General features: G+C 41.0%; 1 protein-coding gene across 3 annotated transcripts; it reads right to left on the reverse strand.

The window, feature by feature from the left end:
* Positions 1,190 to 17,201, reverse strand: LOC8056049 (protein ROS1). Of its 3 annotated transcripts, none has more exons than XM_021460038.1 (18): positions 16,856 to 17,201; positions 11,332 to 14,139; positions 10,820 to 10,910; positions 9,292 to 10,729; positions 9,079 to 9,158; positions 8,616 to 8,700; positions 8,442 to 8,533; positions 8,284 to 8,352; positions 8,173 to 8,209; positions 8,003 to 8,085; positions 6,515 to 6,961; positions 6,351 to 6,387; positions 6,210 to 6,267; positions 6,007 to 6,146; positions 5,836 to 5,901; positions 5,622 to 5,736; positions 4,535 to 4,573; positions 1,190 to 1,783 (listed from the first exon to the last, which is right to left on the reverse strand). In XM_021460038.1, exons 2-18 carry the CDS (start codon positions 14,069 to 14,071, stop codon positions 1,656 to 1,658), a joined length of 5,745 nt encoding a protein of 1,914 aa, XP_021315713.1. In that variant the 5' UTR covers positions 14,072 to 14,139; positions 16,856 to 17,201; the 3' UTR covers positions 1,190 to 1,655. The 3 variants fall into 3 exon arrangements, with proteins under 3 accessions (XP_021315713.1, XP_021315715.1, XP_021315714.1); XM_021460040.1 differs by having other exon boundaries at positions 16,815 to 17,201; XM_021460039.1 differs by having other exon boundaries at positions 16,799 to 17,201.

Consider the following 17,948-nt stretch of genomic DNA (forward strand, 5'->3'; position numbering starts at 1 on the left):
AGTGGTCTTTGCAGGCTCCCCTTTGGCTCTAGCATCCAGGCGTCCGGCCCTCCCCCTCGGCGCCTCTCTCATATACGGCTTGAAGCAACAGCAAGGTGAACACAAAGACCCCACATCCATTTTTGATTCTTCAAAGTAAGATTTGAAGGTTTCGTTGTTTTTTTGTTGCGTTATGATTTTTTTGAAGAAATGTTGCATTATGTTCTTGTAACATAGATAAAGAACTTATATATACTTTGTTATTACCAGGGATGACATCAGGCTCACTTGCCTAATGCCTTGTTACTAGGGTAAACAAATATTTTACCTAGCATATATTTTAAGAAAATTATATATACTACTTGATCTGTGTACCCGAATCAATTTTGTACTATTTTTGTCTCCTATTACTATTGCACAAAGGAATACCGAGCCGTGAAATCGTGGCTCCGCCACTGTCAAGCGATATCGCGTCATCTCTGGACAAAGCAGCTCCTCGACTTCCTCCTCACCGAGACGCACGCTGCGCTGCGCATGAACGGTCGCCTTGAAATTGCTTTAACAGTTTGTTTGTCCCCCGCGCGCTGGCGGGCGAGGAGCTCACACCGCGTCCCCCGTGCCTCGATCTGCCGAGTCCGGCGCGAAAGGCCGCCGCGGCCTGCTAGACTGCTAGGCCCGAGAGGCCTCCGCGAGCTCCTGGGTAGGAGACGAGCCACGAGCAGTATAGAGGGGTATTTTGGTACTTTTAAAATAGAGTACTCTTTAAAATAAATCTGACATGGTCAACATAGCCAATTGACTTATGGATGCACCAAATAGACGGTAGTGCCATTTATGAAAGAAAATTTCAGCTCGGTGTCAGAGAAGGAAGTTCAAATTTTCTAGTGCTAAATATGAAAGACTGATTTGTTTCAGTGCTAAATACATAATTGTCTCTAGTTATATTTAGTCCAACCTTGTTCATTTCAAACTTAATCCATTGGAAATACCTCAACTTCTCTTCATTGCAAACCTGGTCACATTTTGGGGTGCTAAGAGAATTCCATCCACAAGTACATTTTTCCACCTAACAGCCCTTCACGAGCATGAGTCTAAAAAAAGAAAAAGAAAGAAATGGTTCCACATTATTTTGATATAGTCACTGTCAGATCCCCACAAGTAAGAAAAAAAACGGTAGTTTTCCATCTCAAAATAAAAGGGGAAAATAAAATAGTCTATGAACAGCATGAATTGAAAAGGCTTTTCCTTTGTTTTGAAACAATCAAATAACAGCTGATGAGGCTTACACTGTTTATACTATGATCAAAGAACATGTATGACCATTGTACAGATAGGTCCATCTTCCTGTTGTACAACAACTGATTCCACTCACAGAGGTACAATTAGAACAGCTAGACTATGCACTATTTTTTTTTCGTTTGCTATATTGAATCTCAGAGTAAAGAATATGAACTCAACAAGAAGAACAGCTAGACTGTTACCAAAGATGGAATCTAATTTAACAGGTCATGTCGCCTCAAAACATCTCCATCACAGGTCTTCAAGGTATTGCCATTCACTACAGATGCAAGTCACTGGGTTAGAACTTGGAGGTGATTCGGCGGCTTATTGGGTCAGCATCTCATTTCGGGCTATCCATCCTCTGGTTAGCTCCTCTATATTTCTTCAATGTGCTATTATTCTTCCTCTCTTGCTGCTCCAGGTTTTTTGCCTCTAACAACCTTGCTGGCAGGAAAATGCAACCTTGCATAAAGGGGCCTTGGTGCCCTCACTGTCCTATCAAAGCCCCTCACACAAACAAATCCTGACATTTCACGGCAGAAGGCAACTACGTGTAAGCAAGTTATAGCTGATAAAACAAAGTTTGTAGTTGCTAAACATTAAGCTTGCACAATTGCTCTAGGACCTGCTAGTTTTACACAAAAGAAAGAATACACTATATGCATGATGAATCATGAATGCAATTGTACAAAGTGTATGGTTTCGCAAACTGACCATGGAAATCTTAACTCAGTTGAAACTGCAAGACACAGACAAAGTGTTTGCTAGAGTAACAATCATTGTGCTCCTAGGACAACCGAAGTAAAACAAGAACCCGAAACTACCATATTCTTTCTTTTCTTTGCATATTTCTTTGTCATACATTATAATACTTTCATAGTTTTACATTGAGAAAGAGATATACTTTCATAGTTTTACATTGAGAAAGAGATATACTTTCATAGTTTTACATTGAGAAAGAGATACCAGAACTAAAAAAATGTAAAACACAATAAGCATCCCTCTTTATTTGGGAGTAGACCAAAATTAATGTAAACCGACGCATTTTACTAGGGGAGAGTTCAGCTGACCAGTAGAACATTCATTGATTCAGTTATTCCCTTAACCAAAAAAAAAGAGTAAAAGGTAGTTGCGTTATCTATGGGTGTTATGTGGCTGGTGGGGATTGAGGGAGATGGATTGGGATCGAAGGAGCGGCGGCTCATGGATTGAACAGTACCCGCGCTACAGTACCCGCGGCTGTGAGAGTGAGAGAGGCTAGGGTTCTGGGCACTAGGAACGCCAGCCGCGGGCTCTGCCCACGGCCGGCAAGAGAGAAGGGATTTCCTTCTAATCTCTTGCTTGATTTTAGATTGATACATCTCCTCTCATTATATAGAGAGGTTTGCTTAACCCCTAAGCAAGCGACTAATTAACCCTAATGGGCTAAGGCCTAATAGGCCCTTGAGTCTTCTAACAATGAGTCCCATATGCAACCAGTTGTTTCCTATACCTTGATCTTATACATTATAAATGCTCATTTGCATTAGTGGTATCCCTTCACAATTTTTTCCCTTATCTGTCAGTTCTATCCATTTGCTGTCAGTGGGTCACAATAGGGGGCAATCTATTGGGCCATACATTATCTACATTAACCTTTCCTATGAACCTGCGAGCTTGGATCACACAATAGTCCCCCACCCCCAGGAAGCAGCCACCATCCTACCACTCCTAACGATATGTCCATCTACATATTCAGAGCATCTCCAGTACCCCAATACCTCCCCGTATCTCTATGAAATTGTCAAATCGGGGGATAACTATGTTTTTTCTTACTCCAGAAGTTCTCCAATACTATCTTATTTTTGGTGGCCATCGATATTTCTCTCATCTTCCCTCAAATAAAGGGAGAGTTGTATCTCCCCAAAGGCCCAAATAGCATGGGGACCACCCCGACTACCATTTTCAACCAACTTTTTTACTACAAACATGTGAGACCCACCTTTCCTATGGGTATTGGAGGAGATATATTGGTGTTAGAGTAAATAGGAATAGCACCACATTGTGTACCCACATAAGGTGTTAGTCCTATGTACCCTATATAATCAGCCCATGAGGCCCAATGCAATATATCAAATATTCCACCAATTATATTCTCCTTCAACTGGGTACTGCTCAACTCCCCCAATATTCACAAAAACATTATTGGGCTACCCCAATACATATATATTGGGGATAGATAATTGGGCAATTGGTGGAGATGCTCTTAGCTTCCAATCTCCACAAATGGAGGTCAGCCATTCACTCTTCTTACTTTTACCCCTTACCTTTCTCCCGCTAGCTCCAAAGACTCGCAAGCTCCAAAGACGACATACAATTCGAGCTGTTGTGCCCATTAGTGTCCCCAAAAACTAAGACAGCAATGGGTAGAGGTCAAAGAGGATTTTACTGAATGATATTGGGTTATTATTATTATTATTTATTTTGACCAAACTCTCAGTCTTTTTGAACTCATGCAACAAATCAAACAAATGAATTCAGAAAATGAGTAGATAAGTAGAATATGAAAACAACTACCATCAGTAGGTTTTATACACATCAAGAATAAAGCAATTGTTAGCAATGGTTGTGCCATGAAGGAAATAGTTAACAATTGATGCTTGATATGACTGAAGGAGAAAAGATGAATAAACAAATAAAACAACCAAACCTTCCATAGTTCCATGTTAAGGCACTGAAAAATGATGGTGATTGTTGTCCGAAGTTAGGGCCATGGGGGCGGTCAACTAGATGCAAGAGTGTGTGATCTTATATGCATTAAGATCGCCACCATACTAATAGGCCTGCTGCCTAATCACAACTTGTTAAGACTAGATGTACTAGTCTACCAAGTCAAACAGTTGGGCCAGTAGTTTTTTAATCGAACACACAGGAGAGCTGTGTATCTTTACATTTTTAAAAAATGGTGCCAGATGTTAGTGGGTGTTAGATATATGTATATCTAGGGGGTTAATTGTATATTGCTTACTTGTAACTCAAGTCATTATTGACCATATAATCAAAGCCACCCAACCCAAGGGGTATGAGGTGTTTGCCATAATTCTGCAGTGGGGACTTGACTTGATGATTTAATAACGTTATTAGTGGTCCTATGATGCCAGATGTTCAATAGTAATACCATAGAAAATGGTGTTGATACCAGGATTCTTGCAAGCAATAGTATATATGTAGCACTCAACTCTAGATTTGTTCATTGTAAGCATATATCATAAAAGTAAGGAGATAAAATGGGTACCTCTCCAAAAGCATTGTTGTATCTGTTCAGTCGTTAAACCTGTCGGCAAAAACATGTAATACATAGTTAGAGCTTGGTAAACACACACACACACACACACACACACACACAATGAAATAACAACAATATCAACCAAAAAAATTCCCAACAAAGTTCACTGCATAAACCACAAGGCAGTGCCATCCTGCTCTACTGCTTACTCTGTCAGAAACTGTACTCAGATGATGGTTTAATCATGAACATAAACCTTGGTTATTGCTGTGTTCTGTCTTGCATTTTTAAGCTATATGTTCAAATTGTGCTTGCATTTTTCATTGCACACGACTTTCCCTATGAAGAAATAGCCAATTTCTATTTCGAAGAAGTCCACTAATTTTTAGAATTTTTAATTAGTTAAAGTAATCCACCTACTATGGAACATTTCAGAATGGAAAATGTGCAAGTATTATCTTGATATCGATCTTTTCTAGTTTATTAATTTTGTCTAATGATTAATTAAGAGTAAGAGGATTCATCAGGTCATTGATATGGATAATATGCAAATACCAAATACGCTCACTTTGTGATCCATGGAAAGAAAAGTCTCACTTTGTGATCCATGGAAAGAAAAGTCTTCAACTTTCATGTGCTAGAACTTTAGCTCGTAAACATAAAAGGATGGTACAAACTTTTATGCAACGATTGGGTTCGGTATTTTTAGAAGAATTTTTTACGGAAGAAGATCAAATTTTTTCTTTGATGTTCACACCAGTACTAAGGAACAAACTTTGGGAAAAGTAAGATGTTTATGCAAAGTCCAAACTCTTGGTTGTCATCTGGAGGAGCAGAAGTTTATGCTGAGGCTTTGGGAACTTGCTGGGGCCCGTAAGCTTCACGAACTAGGCCTAGGTTGTAGTGGGGGGCTTGTTTAATCAGCTGTTTGGTCAGGTCGTTCTATCCCAGGTGATTGTGTTTTTTTTCCTATTCTGTACCGCAACCCCTCTGTTCTCCTAGGTGAGTCAGAGTGGTTGCTTGTAAGGGACCAGTTTCTCCTGTCTTAATTACAAAGGTGCAGCACTCATGCATGTTTGAGGGAAAAAAAAACTACCTCTAAATATTGTAGGAACTGAGGTTCCAAAGTAAACAGTTCGTCTTGGGAGGTCCCATATCCAACTTCGTGGGACATCAATTGGATTTTGGCTTGAGTAATGGTCAGCAAATACCTGCATAATTACATTCGTACCACTGATGGATCTGATGGGCCAAGAGTCGTTTCTTCTACTGTATAGCAAAAATTATTACATATGATAACTAATGTTCACCTCATTAACTTGAAAATATGTCCCATTAAGTGGGAAGCTTCCTCTCATTGCTGTTCGGCATGGTATCTGCTTAAATTTGACCAAACAATGAGCACTTTTAGTTTATAGATATATTATATAATATATAATACCCAACACACAAAAAAATAACAAGACTCAAAGGAAACTTGCCAAAAGTGTTCCTCTGACTTTCTGAGCCTGCATTTCTCGTATACTGTTGCAACTAAAGCATGTTGAACTTCCACATAGTCTACCAGTCTCCCCTGAATCACAGAATGTCTTGGGTGCATCGGTTGATTGTGCAGTTTCACCTGTTCAATTCTTAAACATTAGAGGAATTTAGAAGAACAAAGGGTTCAAGCAAATGATCTTGCCTGGGGTCCATATGGAAAGAAGATATGGACATGGATCATCCGGTTCTCTCTGTTCGAACTGCAAAGATACAGACAAACCTAAATTTGGGACGAATATTTAACACAAAAGCAGCGTTTAGTTGATATCTCATGGGAACGTACCCCATCAAGAAGAGGGTGTGAATCCGGCAGTTCATAACTGCAAGCAGGTGAAAGTAAAAGTTAAAAAGACAGGTGTGGACCTCATCAGTGATACAGATAGTACAAGAGATGAAGGAACTCGTTATTATCAATGACAATAAATTTTGTCAAGGCCAATGTCATACACTTGGTGTTCTGTCCTCAGACGACTAATATTCTTGAGCTTTGGAGTTGGAATGGAAGCAGCATCAGGGGTGATGGCAACCAATGCCTTCGACATGTCAGCATATTCAATGTCAACATTGTTTGCTTGCATATAGTTCTTCAAGTTTTGTGTAAACTCCTCGATATTAAGATTAATGGTAGGAATTTCATCAGGGTCTTCACAAAAGAAATCCTCTATTGCACCCTCCTTTGCCTCTACATTTTCAGGTTCAGGTTCTGGACTCAGTGGTTCCTCAATTATTGGCTGATGATTACCAGAAACAGCATGCTTAGGATAATTTGCACTCCACTCAAGTTGGCCAACAGTCCCTGAATTTATGTATGTTTGGTGACAAAACTCTACAACATTTGCATCTTCCGATGTAGCCAAACGTTTTTCTTCGGGTGCGGGAAGAGCAAGCCTAGCACTGTATTCATAAAAGAGTGTTACCAAATGTCTCTCAATGTGCAGTATTAAATTGCAGCCCACAAAATTTTGAAATTGACACAAAAAAAAGACAGTATTCCAGTTAGTAGAAATGGACATTTCAAAGCACAGAAAATGCAACAAGCCAACGACTTTTTTGTTTTTTCACTAAATGCAACAGACCAGCAACTTTTTTAGTTTTTCACTAAAGTCGGTTATAACATTAATCAAAGCTCAAACTGGAGTGAACTAACGCTCGCTGGCAATGTCACAACTATGGTTAGATAGCTACATGACATTCTGGATACGAAGTGAATTTTAGCAACTGCAGAAACAGAGCAAATGACTTTACCCTGAAATGAAGCTCACTCTCTTTCATAAACTAGAAGTGAATTGAGATTTTTCTATAACAATGTAAACTTTCTTGATAGCTAAAATATTATCTGGAATGACAATATCATGCCATTCACCGTGTTGCTGAATACGTGAGACAGAGAATATCCAGTCAAGTGCTCCCATGCTCCTGCAGTAAGAATTACATCTAAAAGTGCATGAAAATATTCAACATAAATATGGGTACATAAATCATGCAATCATCTATACACATGCAAATTTTGAGCTTAAACAAAATTTTGCGCAAGGAGAAACAAAAGACAAATCAGCATGTCAACTGAGGCAGGTTGCAGATCACACATGCACAGTTCACAGGCGCAACTGCATCAACTGACATGCTGATTTGTCTTTTCTTTTTCTCCTTTCACAATGTTCAAGCCAAAAATTTTGCGTGAATATGGATGGTTGCATGATCTATACATCCTTATTATTGTTGGAAACTTTCATGCACTCTTAGATGTAATTTTATTCAGGGGAGCACAGGAACACCTAAAGAGGTGGGAGCACTGGATATTCTCTCATAACTACAGATATCAGTTCAATGCAACAACTAATAAACAGTACCCCATACATATATGTAAAGTCTAAAGAACATACTATAGCATGTCCATTAGCTGAATAACAAGGATTCTGCATTTCCTGGAATTACCTTGCGAATGCACTAGCAAAGTGCTTACATTCAGCTCTCATTGGACATGAATTGCAATTAGGCTTACTTTTTGTGCAGAAAACCTAAAAGTGGACGATAGAGAAAAGGTAAGTCAGTTCGTAGTAAACCAGGCCATGTTAGATCAATTTTTTTTGTTTCATGTTTATCACCTTTCCAAAAGTAATCATTTGGTAGTGAAGCTCATACCTGCATATTGGAAGGCGTCATTGAATCTAGCCAGCTAAATATAGTACAAGAAGTATTGATTGAACTAATCTTACAATGTACGTTGATCTAGCTTGCATAGTCGAGGCCAAAGATACTTCTGTATGTGCTCCAGCATGGGATACCTTCGGCGGTAGAATATCAGACTTATGCCACATATGCACTCTGGCTGATCATGTACATATAAAGAATTATAGGGAATAACAATACATACATTTCCAATAGGTGCAACTGAAGAGACTCTGGCAGTGGTTGAAGTGGCACCCATCCAAGCCTCACACATATCCGTCCAACATTTGTGTCCACCTAAGGAATCAACATACAGAGCTTCAGAATAAGGAATATACTTGAAAAAAAACTTTAGGAGGTTGAGCGACAAAGAACATACTGGAAAAGCCATATGATGTAGCGTCAAGAGGCGAACGCACTCAACACTTTTTAGTCCAAGCCCTCTAATGCTTAGAAGGAAATCCCTGGAAGAATTAGAAAAAATGTGTATGACATATTAAAAAATGGCAATGACACCTTGAATGAAATAGTTAACTACTGATACCATATGATTACAAAGGTGATGTGCATGAAGTTTTTAGTTTTCACTGTCCAATTTGTAATTAATACTTTGACAAGACAAGCTAAAGATTGCATTGATGACAAATTTACGGAAGCCTGAATCAGTGTCCTTTTTTCATGATTTTAATCAATATTACTTGTTGGACACTTAAACTCTTTAGATTTGGTTGTAGTGAAACAAGCAGTAGCATCAAAAATTTGTATCAGTGCTACAAAGGGTCTTATAAGATTAGGAACTCGGTAGTTCTTATAATTTTCTCAGTGTATTCCGCTAGACTTACTTGGCTTTGTCCGGTTGAACATCTCTTAGCCATTCAAGATCAATGCTTCCATGGTCTGTCACCAATCGGTTCAGGAATTCCTGCCCGCAAAGGTGGTCAAAACTTTAAAATGGTTCAAGCTAATATCATAGTGCGAATAAATATCAAATCAAAATATGGGTGCATGATTGAACAACTAGAACTTTTAGGAGAGCTTTCTTCTACTAGACTTACTTTTATCCGTTCTGCTAGCATGTTATTCATTCCTCTCTCTCTGATAGTTTCAGATATTTCCCGGACTTCTGCTTGCCTAACTGCCTCCCAATCAACAGTATCCCTTGCATCATGACTTCTTTGTTTATCCCCACCATTAGAAAGCACTTCTTTTCGTAAACTGTCCCAGTCATAAGTTTTCCTAGGTCGGCCCCGTACCTTCTTTGCTTTTGATCCATTTTGTTGAGCTTCTGGTGGCCCCTTTTGAATATCAATGAACTTCTGCGTTGAGCCTGCAGCAACTCCTTGCAAGACCTCTGAATGAGAATTCTGGTTTTCACACAAGGCTGAAGACTGATGCCTTTCATGTGATGCTGTCTGGATTCTGGCATCATTGTCCTGTTGGCCACATCCTGATTGAAATTGTTCAGCACCCATTGGATCTGTTGAGGTAGTGTACACCTCTTGAGGATTTGAATAGACAAGTGGTTCCACAGAAGGAGTTTCAGTTTTGTTCCTTGAAAAATCATTTCCACATGAAGAGTGCTCCTTGAAAAATGGCACTTTATCTGAACTATGTGGTTGGAAGTTTTGTTTAATTACTGGTGAAAAATCGCCTTGTTGCAAAGGATCAGTAGGGTAAAGACTAGCCTCAGATTGTGTAACACTGGAAAGATTCACTCTATCAGGGCCTGTGTGGAATGATTTATCCATATGGCTGAAACATGACACACCTGTGAAATCAGACTCGCTATTCTGCACATAGGGCATAGAAGTATGTAATGGCTGATATGATCTGTTTAGATCAAGCAACACGCCCTTGTTCACACCTGAAACTGGAAGAGGATTAAGTCCATAATATTCTGATAATCCGAGCATGCCTGTTGGATCTTGAATTGGCAGAAACGCTGTGTAGTCAGTTGATCTGCCAGTCCCGCTAGATATATTTCTCATGATACAGCCCTCTTCGGTGAAATTTTGCAATGAACTAGAACCTGTTGGATCGGTTCTATGAAAGAGATAATCTGAGGAATTCTGGGAAGAAACAGCAGAATTTTGAGAAGAAATAACATCCTCCAATGATCCATCTTCAGTTTCTACCACGCTTGAAAAGCCGGTAGTTGGAAAAACAGATCCTGATAGCCCATTTCCATGGGATCCAGTTAGTGACTTCCTATAAGAGACATGGCATCCTCCAGTTGCACGGTTTATTCCATACCCAGCAGAGCTTCCGATCAATTCATTACTATTACTTTCTTCATTATCTTCTGTAGTAATCAATGATCTAACGTCACTTACCTCTTCAATGAATATCTTGCCCTGTAATTTGATAGAATCACCAAACAGTCCAGAACAACTATCCTTCTGTTCAGGAGGAGTATGAGACATCTCAGCCACAGGTTTTTCAGGAACCTCTGTCTTAGCAGGAAATTTGGCAGCAACCGCCATGAAAGCAGAACTGAAAAAAGAAAAGGACTAAAATTGGTATATATATGCTAAATTGCACAACATATTCTTACTTCAATTAGGCTAGAAGTGTATATTTCACCTTGAAAGATGATCTGAAACATTCTGGGTAAGAAATACACCCACGACTGAGTCCACGACTGATCCTTTCCATCGAGAGAAACGCCTGTCCCCTGTAAACAAATTAGATTATATAAAAAATTAAGTTTTGTTGTGAATACAATGTCCTCCGCCATCTCACACACACTATGCATACAAGATCCACATCTTACAAATTATTACAGTGTCCCATGTTACATTGTTAATCACTGTTCAAATGGACTCAGATATGATCCTTTTATCACAGACTAATACGGTTTCTGTTCTTCGGAGTCTCCACAATGCACATGCGGCTAGCAAATTTCTATAACCGTATAAGCTACTATTTTTCTATTTAGTGCAAACTTGATATGATTTTTTTCACGTTACCAATCTGACAATTTTCAAAATATAGATCAACAATTAAAAAGACCTGACTGATGGAAACAAAAACCTGAGATAATGAGTACAGAATATAGAAAAGGAAGAAATATAAAATTGAAATGGTTCCCATACCCTGAACTAGATGCATACGAGCAATGAATGAATCAACCCGTCCTCTGAACACTCTTCTTTCTTCGTCAAGCCACTTCTCTTTATCCTTGTCCAACCCTTCAGCACCATCACCCATATCTGGCCCCATTAATAAGTTCCACATCATAGTGGTGACCGGATCGATGTTCACTTTGGCCCGAGAACGGCTTTTCTTTGTCTTCCCCTCAAATGCAACCAGTGCACCAAATTCACCTTCATATGGAACAAGAGCATTTTTGGGTACCTCTGCCACAATCTTGTCTGGTCCGTTTATGCTTAAGAGCTTAATCTTTTGAATTATGCCATCTAAAGGATCAACTGATGCTGCTGCAGCTTGAGGAATGACACCTCCATGAATCTCCTTATCTTGGTCAGAACTTTTCGACTCCACAGTTGACATCCTAGGAGTAATTCCAGTGGAAGGTTCAGAAGCATAAGTAATACCATTAGTTTTTAAAAAGTCGGTACATGAACCTTTTGGTGATATAGGTTTTGCATGACCAACATTTTGTTTGCCTTTAGTAACTCTTTCTTTTGGCTCCCCATTGGGGTTCACTACTTTTCTTGGGCGGCCCCTTTTTCTTGGCTTCTCAGTGGACTTTGCTTCTGCAGTTACTCTAGAAGAGTTAAGATTGTGGTTCCCATTTGTGGTTGGTTGGCTTGCTTCCTGGGTAAGGGATCTAACAACTTCATTACTTGTAGTTCTGATGTGCTCATCAGTAGTAGCAGCAGTGCAGTGGTTATGGCCCTCTTGGCTGGAAATGTTGTGTGTTTCAGATAAGACTGGCACCTTAGCCACAACGTTTTCTAAGCATTGATGTTGATGAATAGCATTACTCTGAATATAGTTTTCTGTGGATGGATTCACTGTGCTGCTCGATAACTGTGCGTTCCCTGCAGTTAAGTATCCAGGCAATTTATTTGGTAAAGCAAAATTGTTGCTAGAGTGATGTGGCCTGGATGTAGTTTCCCAAGGATGAATTTGATGCACTCCATTCCTCAAGATATCATTCTCTTCCAATTTGTTCACCGTACTGCCAGGCAATGGTATGTCCTGTGCAATGAAGCTTCGGAACTGTTTATTAGGTAAAGCAATAAATCCTTTGTCATGGTTCATGTTGTTTTGTGACGTAATAAAGTTAATCATTTGTTGTGAAGCTTGTGATTTCTCAAGGGCCATCAACCTTTGTATGTCAGCCAAGGTACCAATTCCATGGTTCATAGCTGAAACTTTATTTGTGTTCAAACCATCAGAAAATGCTAACGAGGAAGAAAATTTTCCCGTAGTTCCGTTGAGCTGATTGCTATGATCCTCTGGTCTCATCCTTTTGCATGCTTCAGGATAATAAGATGTTTGAGAGCTAGTGGAAAAGGGGTCATCACTATAGAACTTCCTTGTTCTATTTGAGTTAATAAAGTCAATGCCAAAAGAAATCTGATGACCACTGATAGCATTGTGTTCTCTTTTTTTACTCATTGCAAGAACATCCGAATAGCCTGGAGAATCATGAAAACCAAAACCTGCTCCAGTTTGGTAGTTACTATTGGTAGAAAACTTCAAGTAATCATTCTTCACAGAAAATTCGTTCAGATTTCCATTCATCACATCCCTTTCATTATGCTTGGGAGGTACAAATGGACTTTCTGGAAGTCTATAGTATTGGGCCATTTGTTTGATTATTGCACCTTCGCCTATACAAGCTTCAGGATTGAAATTGCCCCCCATTGACACCCTTTCGGTATACTGAGAAGCTGCTGTCATATTTTCTGAAATTCTATAACTACTAAGCATCTGATAATGTCTGGGTGATTTTTCTGTACAATCTTGAGATTTGCTTATGTATTGATCAAAATTGGCTGAGGGGTGTCGCATATGATCTACCGAACTGGTGAGATGAGAGACATGTCTAACTGGCAGACTAGAATTAGAATCCAGTAATTGATTTGTTTGAACTTTTTCTCTTAAACCATACTGGAAAAATTGTCCAGAGCTGTCCATTAGACTAGAATAATTGGTTGGCATCTGACTTACTCTAGAATTGTTCAGGTCAAAATTGACACTTTTAGGCATGCAGTCTGCCCGTAATCCTTGTATATCAACTATTGGGTCAACTGAACTAATAGAACTGCTTGTACCACCCCAATGGCATGATACCTGAACATTACTTCTTTCAACTCCAGATATTGATGGCTGTGTGTCCCCAGGACCAGTCTGTATCTCCGTTTCCCGGGTTTGTGATACCAGATCCAAATGTCCATGCTGGTCCTCCACATCAAAGTCCAAACATCTTTGGGCTACTCCTGGTTTAGCTGTAGTTTGTGTATCAGCACCTCCTGATGGAATTTGTTCAGCTGGTGCACTTAGTCCCTTCCTCCTGACATACTTTCTCTTTGCAGTAGGCTGATTCCCATTTTCCTTGGGAGGCTTTGGAGTTTTAGGCTTCTGCAACTTTGCTGATTGTCCTTCTTTAATGACCTTTGGCCTATGTTTTTTCCTCTTAGGTTTTTGAACCGATTTTCCATTCATGTCAGTACCTTCAAGTGCTCCAGCATCATTAACAGCTTGTGAGTTAGCAGGTAACTTTTCAGATGTTACAGGGGGGTTCACTTCTCCGGTACCCAGCTCAATAGAAGATTCCACCTGAAAGGGCACGGAAGAAGTTGCGAAGCACAGATTGATACCATGAGGTACATGCATCCTTTGCCCTAGCCCCTCCTGCATATTTCTGTAACTTATGGTGCCAGTCAAATGGTTATCCAAATGAGGTACATCATATCAGCCGAATTCACCTGTGAAAGTCATGAAGACACAATACAGTCACATAATATTCAAAAGGTCACAGTTTATATTATGAAAAAACATTACAGTGAATCAGCGCACTCGTAACAACTTGAAACATCAATGCAAGAGACTCTAAATAATATTGATGGTCCTCGAGTTTTGTTTAGCTTGGTGACAAACTCTAACTGACTGGTGTTGACATGATCACTTTGATAACATTCAGTGCTCAATGAGGTATCAGTAGGTGCCACCACCAGTTTCTTGAGAACCTTTTTATATGTGTACAAAATAGAACTGTACATATAAATTGTGAACTATCGACACCAGAAGTCAATATCAAAGTAAAGCAGATTTTCTCCACAAAATTGAGTTCTATGTATCAAAGAGAAAACTAACCGTGATTACTCAACTTGAAACCTGAATGAGCAAATCAAACCAACCAAAAATAAGGGAGAACTCGAGTGTGATTCCTCAAAAGTGAAACTGGAGAACCTAAATAACCCAGCCAAAGTGAGGCATTGGCTAAGCTTGTAACTAGATGCAGTGTGTGGTGTGCCTCATCCAAAGGCAGGTAGTTAAAGGTTCCTTGCTGCCTCACCCACCAGAGTTGAAGGGGAATGAAGCAAATGATGGCTTCTCCAGTTGTTCTTCAGATTCTCTGTGTGTGTGTGTGTGTGGGGGGGGGGGGGGGGGGAGGATGGGGGAGGATGTAACTTGAGTTTTGAATGTAAGCCATTTATCACATTCACCCACCTATAAACGTTAGCTTTAATTCATTTCACAACTATGCAGGACATTCGTGAGCTGTCAAAACACAAACCTGTCGTTTCCTTTTTTTTCAATAATAGCAGATTAATTATGTGATTTCTACAGAAAATAATGTGTCAATCTCATAGATTATTACATAAACAAAATATGGCAAACATGAGTTGAATAAGAAAAACACCTTATTTTCCAATTTTTATTTGGTACAATGAAAAATGATATCACATCAAATCAAATGTGCATGTTAGTATTTAAAAAATACATCAATACTGTACTAACTACTACACACTTAAATCTGATAAAATATGTGAAGATCTTGTTCATAATCAAAGGACCAGTGCAATCTGCATTAATTTTGAACAATTAATGAGGAAATAATAAAATAGGAAACCACATATTTATAATAGTGGTTTTCCTTAACATATTTCTTGAAGCATACCAGAAACATCATGGTTTTGTTGTGATTGTGGCCATTGGTGCAGGATTAAGCATTTTTAACGAGCCATGTCACAAACCCCCTATCATCTTAGGTAATGCAGCTTGCATAAACGTCTGGATTCAAAATGAAGCTCTAAAAGTAAATTGTGGCAAGCATGGCGCAACCAAGGCTCCTACTCCAGCAGTAGAATCAACATGGACACTCACATCATCAATGTGAAGCTAAGCTTGTTCAAAAACCATAGTAAATACAGTGCCCATGGTATTCTATAAGACTAAACTCTTCAAACTCCAAAAGTGTCAGCCACATGCCTCAAAAAAAGCTTCTACACAAATCTCTCTCATAAACCATCATCATCCAAATCATGTCCAAACCCAACTCTCCTATCAAGTAACCTATATATTACACATGGCTTCACTGGGCCCACTCTCCTTTTAAAGGCACCAAAGGCTTTGCGGGCAATGGAACTGCATGTGTTCCAAGGTCACACTTTCAATTGAATAACTCTGACTGCTTGCGACGCTTTGAAAGTAACCTTTGAACTATTTGGCAATCTGCAGAATGACCCACGCTCCATAGTCCCAATATTAAACCAGCACCACCAACAGCATGTCCATTGGGCTTCACATGCATGTTCTGGGTACCTGAACACACTCCTTGGATGCTACATTTCATTCTTCACCCAGCAAAGCTTAAAAGGCGTGCATATGTCTTTCTCTGCATGCCATGATCTATGGACCCAAACTTTGGTCAGCAATGGCTGTGGGTTGTGACAATGTATGGAAGCAGATATCCAACTCTTTGCTCAGCAATGCCAGCCGCGTGCATGGAGGATTAGTCATTAGCTTTGGAACTAAGCTTTATTTTCTCGTTTCTATTTTTATGAGAAATAGACCACAAATAATGTCACACAACAGGCATATCATAGCATGAGGACACATACGCAATAGCACCAAACTCTAGCATTTGATCACCTATGGAAACTAAGGAACTCAATCTACCTCCCGCAGTTTTTCAGGACATGTGCACCTTGGCCCACTTTTTTTTTTTGGAGAAGTGGCCCACAGATTTTGATTCTCCAATGACTAAGAATGCCTCGATACTCCAAATCCAAACAACATAGATATCGAGACTGTTTCACGCGATTAGAAGAGTAATTCATCAGAAAAATGCCTAGACAACAGCACGGCGGAGCTGCATTCGATCGGAAATCCAAAAGCCTTGGCCCCGACTCTAAACCCGACGTCTCCCCTGTTCTGACGCCTCTAAACCAATCCAACTGCGGAACTTTGGGAAACCGAACCCAAAATAGACCCCCAGGCGGACAAAAACGCGATTCGCCCACCAAAAAAACCTCCCAGACGAACCAAAACCTGTTCAGCGACTCAGAATCAGTCAATCAGAGGGGGGGAAAGGGAAAACAGGAGCGGACTCCTCTCTCTCTCCTCCACAGGCGAAATTACCCGCAACACGACCCACATTTCGGCACGCAGGAGAGCGGAACGCGAACGCAGACTAACCACCCTCCAGAAGCTCACGCCGCCGGGGGAGCAGATCGGGCGCTCCCTCCGAGTCCCGTGGTCCCCCCGATCGATCTTCGGAGAACCCGATGCAGCGGTCAGCCCCGGAACAGGGCGGCCTCCCCTCCTCCCTCTGAGCTCCTCGGCCGGAGGAACTGCCGGCACCGCCGCCCTCCGCTCCCTCCTCTTCCGCCCGCCGGAGCCGCGCGGAGGAGCGAAGGAAAGCGAGAGGGAAACGAACACCAGCGGAGGAGAGAGATAGATAGAGGGAGGCGGGAAGGAGGTTGGGTCGCTGCGACTTTGGGCGAGAGAGACACCACAGTCTATCTAGAGAGAGAAAAGAGAGAGCGGGGGGGAGAGAGAGTGGGTACTAGTAGCGGTACGAGCTGTACAGATATGAGCCTCCGACTCCGACTGCCGTGTGGGCCCTCCACTCGTACAGGGCGCGTGCGATGCGATTGCGATGGCTTTCACCGGCAACGGCAAGGCGACGAGGCCACGGCCAGCCGGCAAGCCCGGCACGTGTTTTTTACCTCGCACCGAGGAGGGGGGCCCACTGGCAGAAGCTGGAACCGCGTGCGGTTGAGGACGGCCTGGCGGGCGGCCGCGCGCCACCACCTGTCGCCTCGCGCATGCCTTTATTTGCCTGCCCGATTCGCCGCCCGCGGCCGTTCAAGGCCTTCCGCTTCTGCGCCCGCCTCGCGGGTGGCAGGAAGTGATGGCGCGCCTCGCGGATCGGACGGCTGGGCAGGACCCGAATTCGGTGGGTGGCAGCGAATCTTGGAGCGTTATGCAAGTCAGGGGTTTGGTAGGGTCCGCGGGGGTTTTTACAGCAGGTACGGCACTGCGGCTGCACAGATCGATACGAATCTTCCACTTTTAAACTCGTACAAAGAAAAGACAGACCTGAAACATCGATTCAAGGGGAGTGGGGTCGACACTCAGAGCAGTGTTGTACTATTTTCGACTCAACAAGGTTCTAGTCTCTATTTCACTGTCGAATAGTTTGACAGCAAACACTGAAAGATAGAAAAAAGTCTATATTGCCTTCTTTTATTATTATACCTTATATCATTAATATTAGTGTATGTAT

Source organism: Sorghum bicolor, chromosome 4 (assembly GCF_000003195.3).
Source record: "Sorghum bicolor cultivar BTx623 chromosome 4, Sorghum_bicolor_NCBIv3, whole genome shotgun sequence".
Classification (NCBI taxonomy): Eukaryota; Viridiplantae; Streptophyta; class Magnoliopsida; order Poales; family Poaceae; genus Sorghum; species Sorghum bicolor.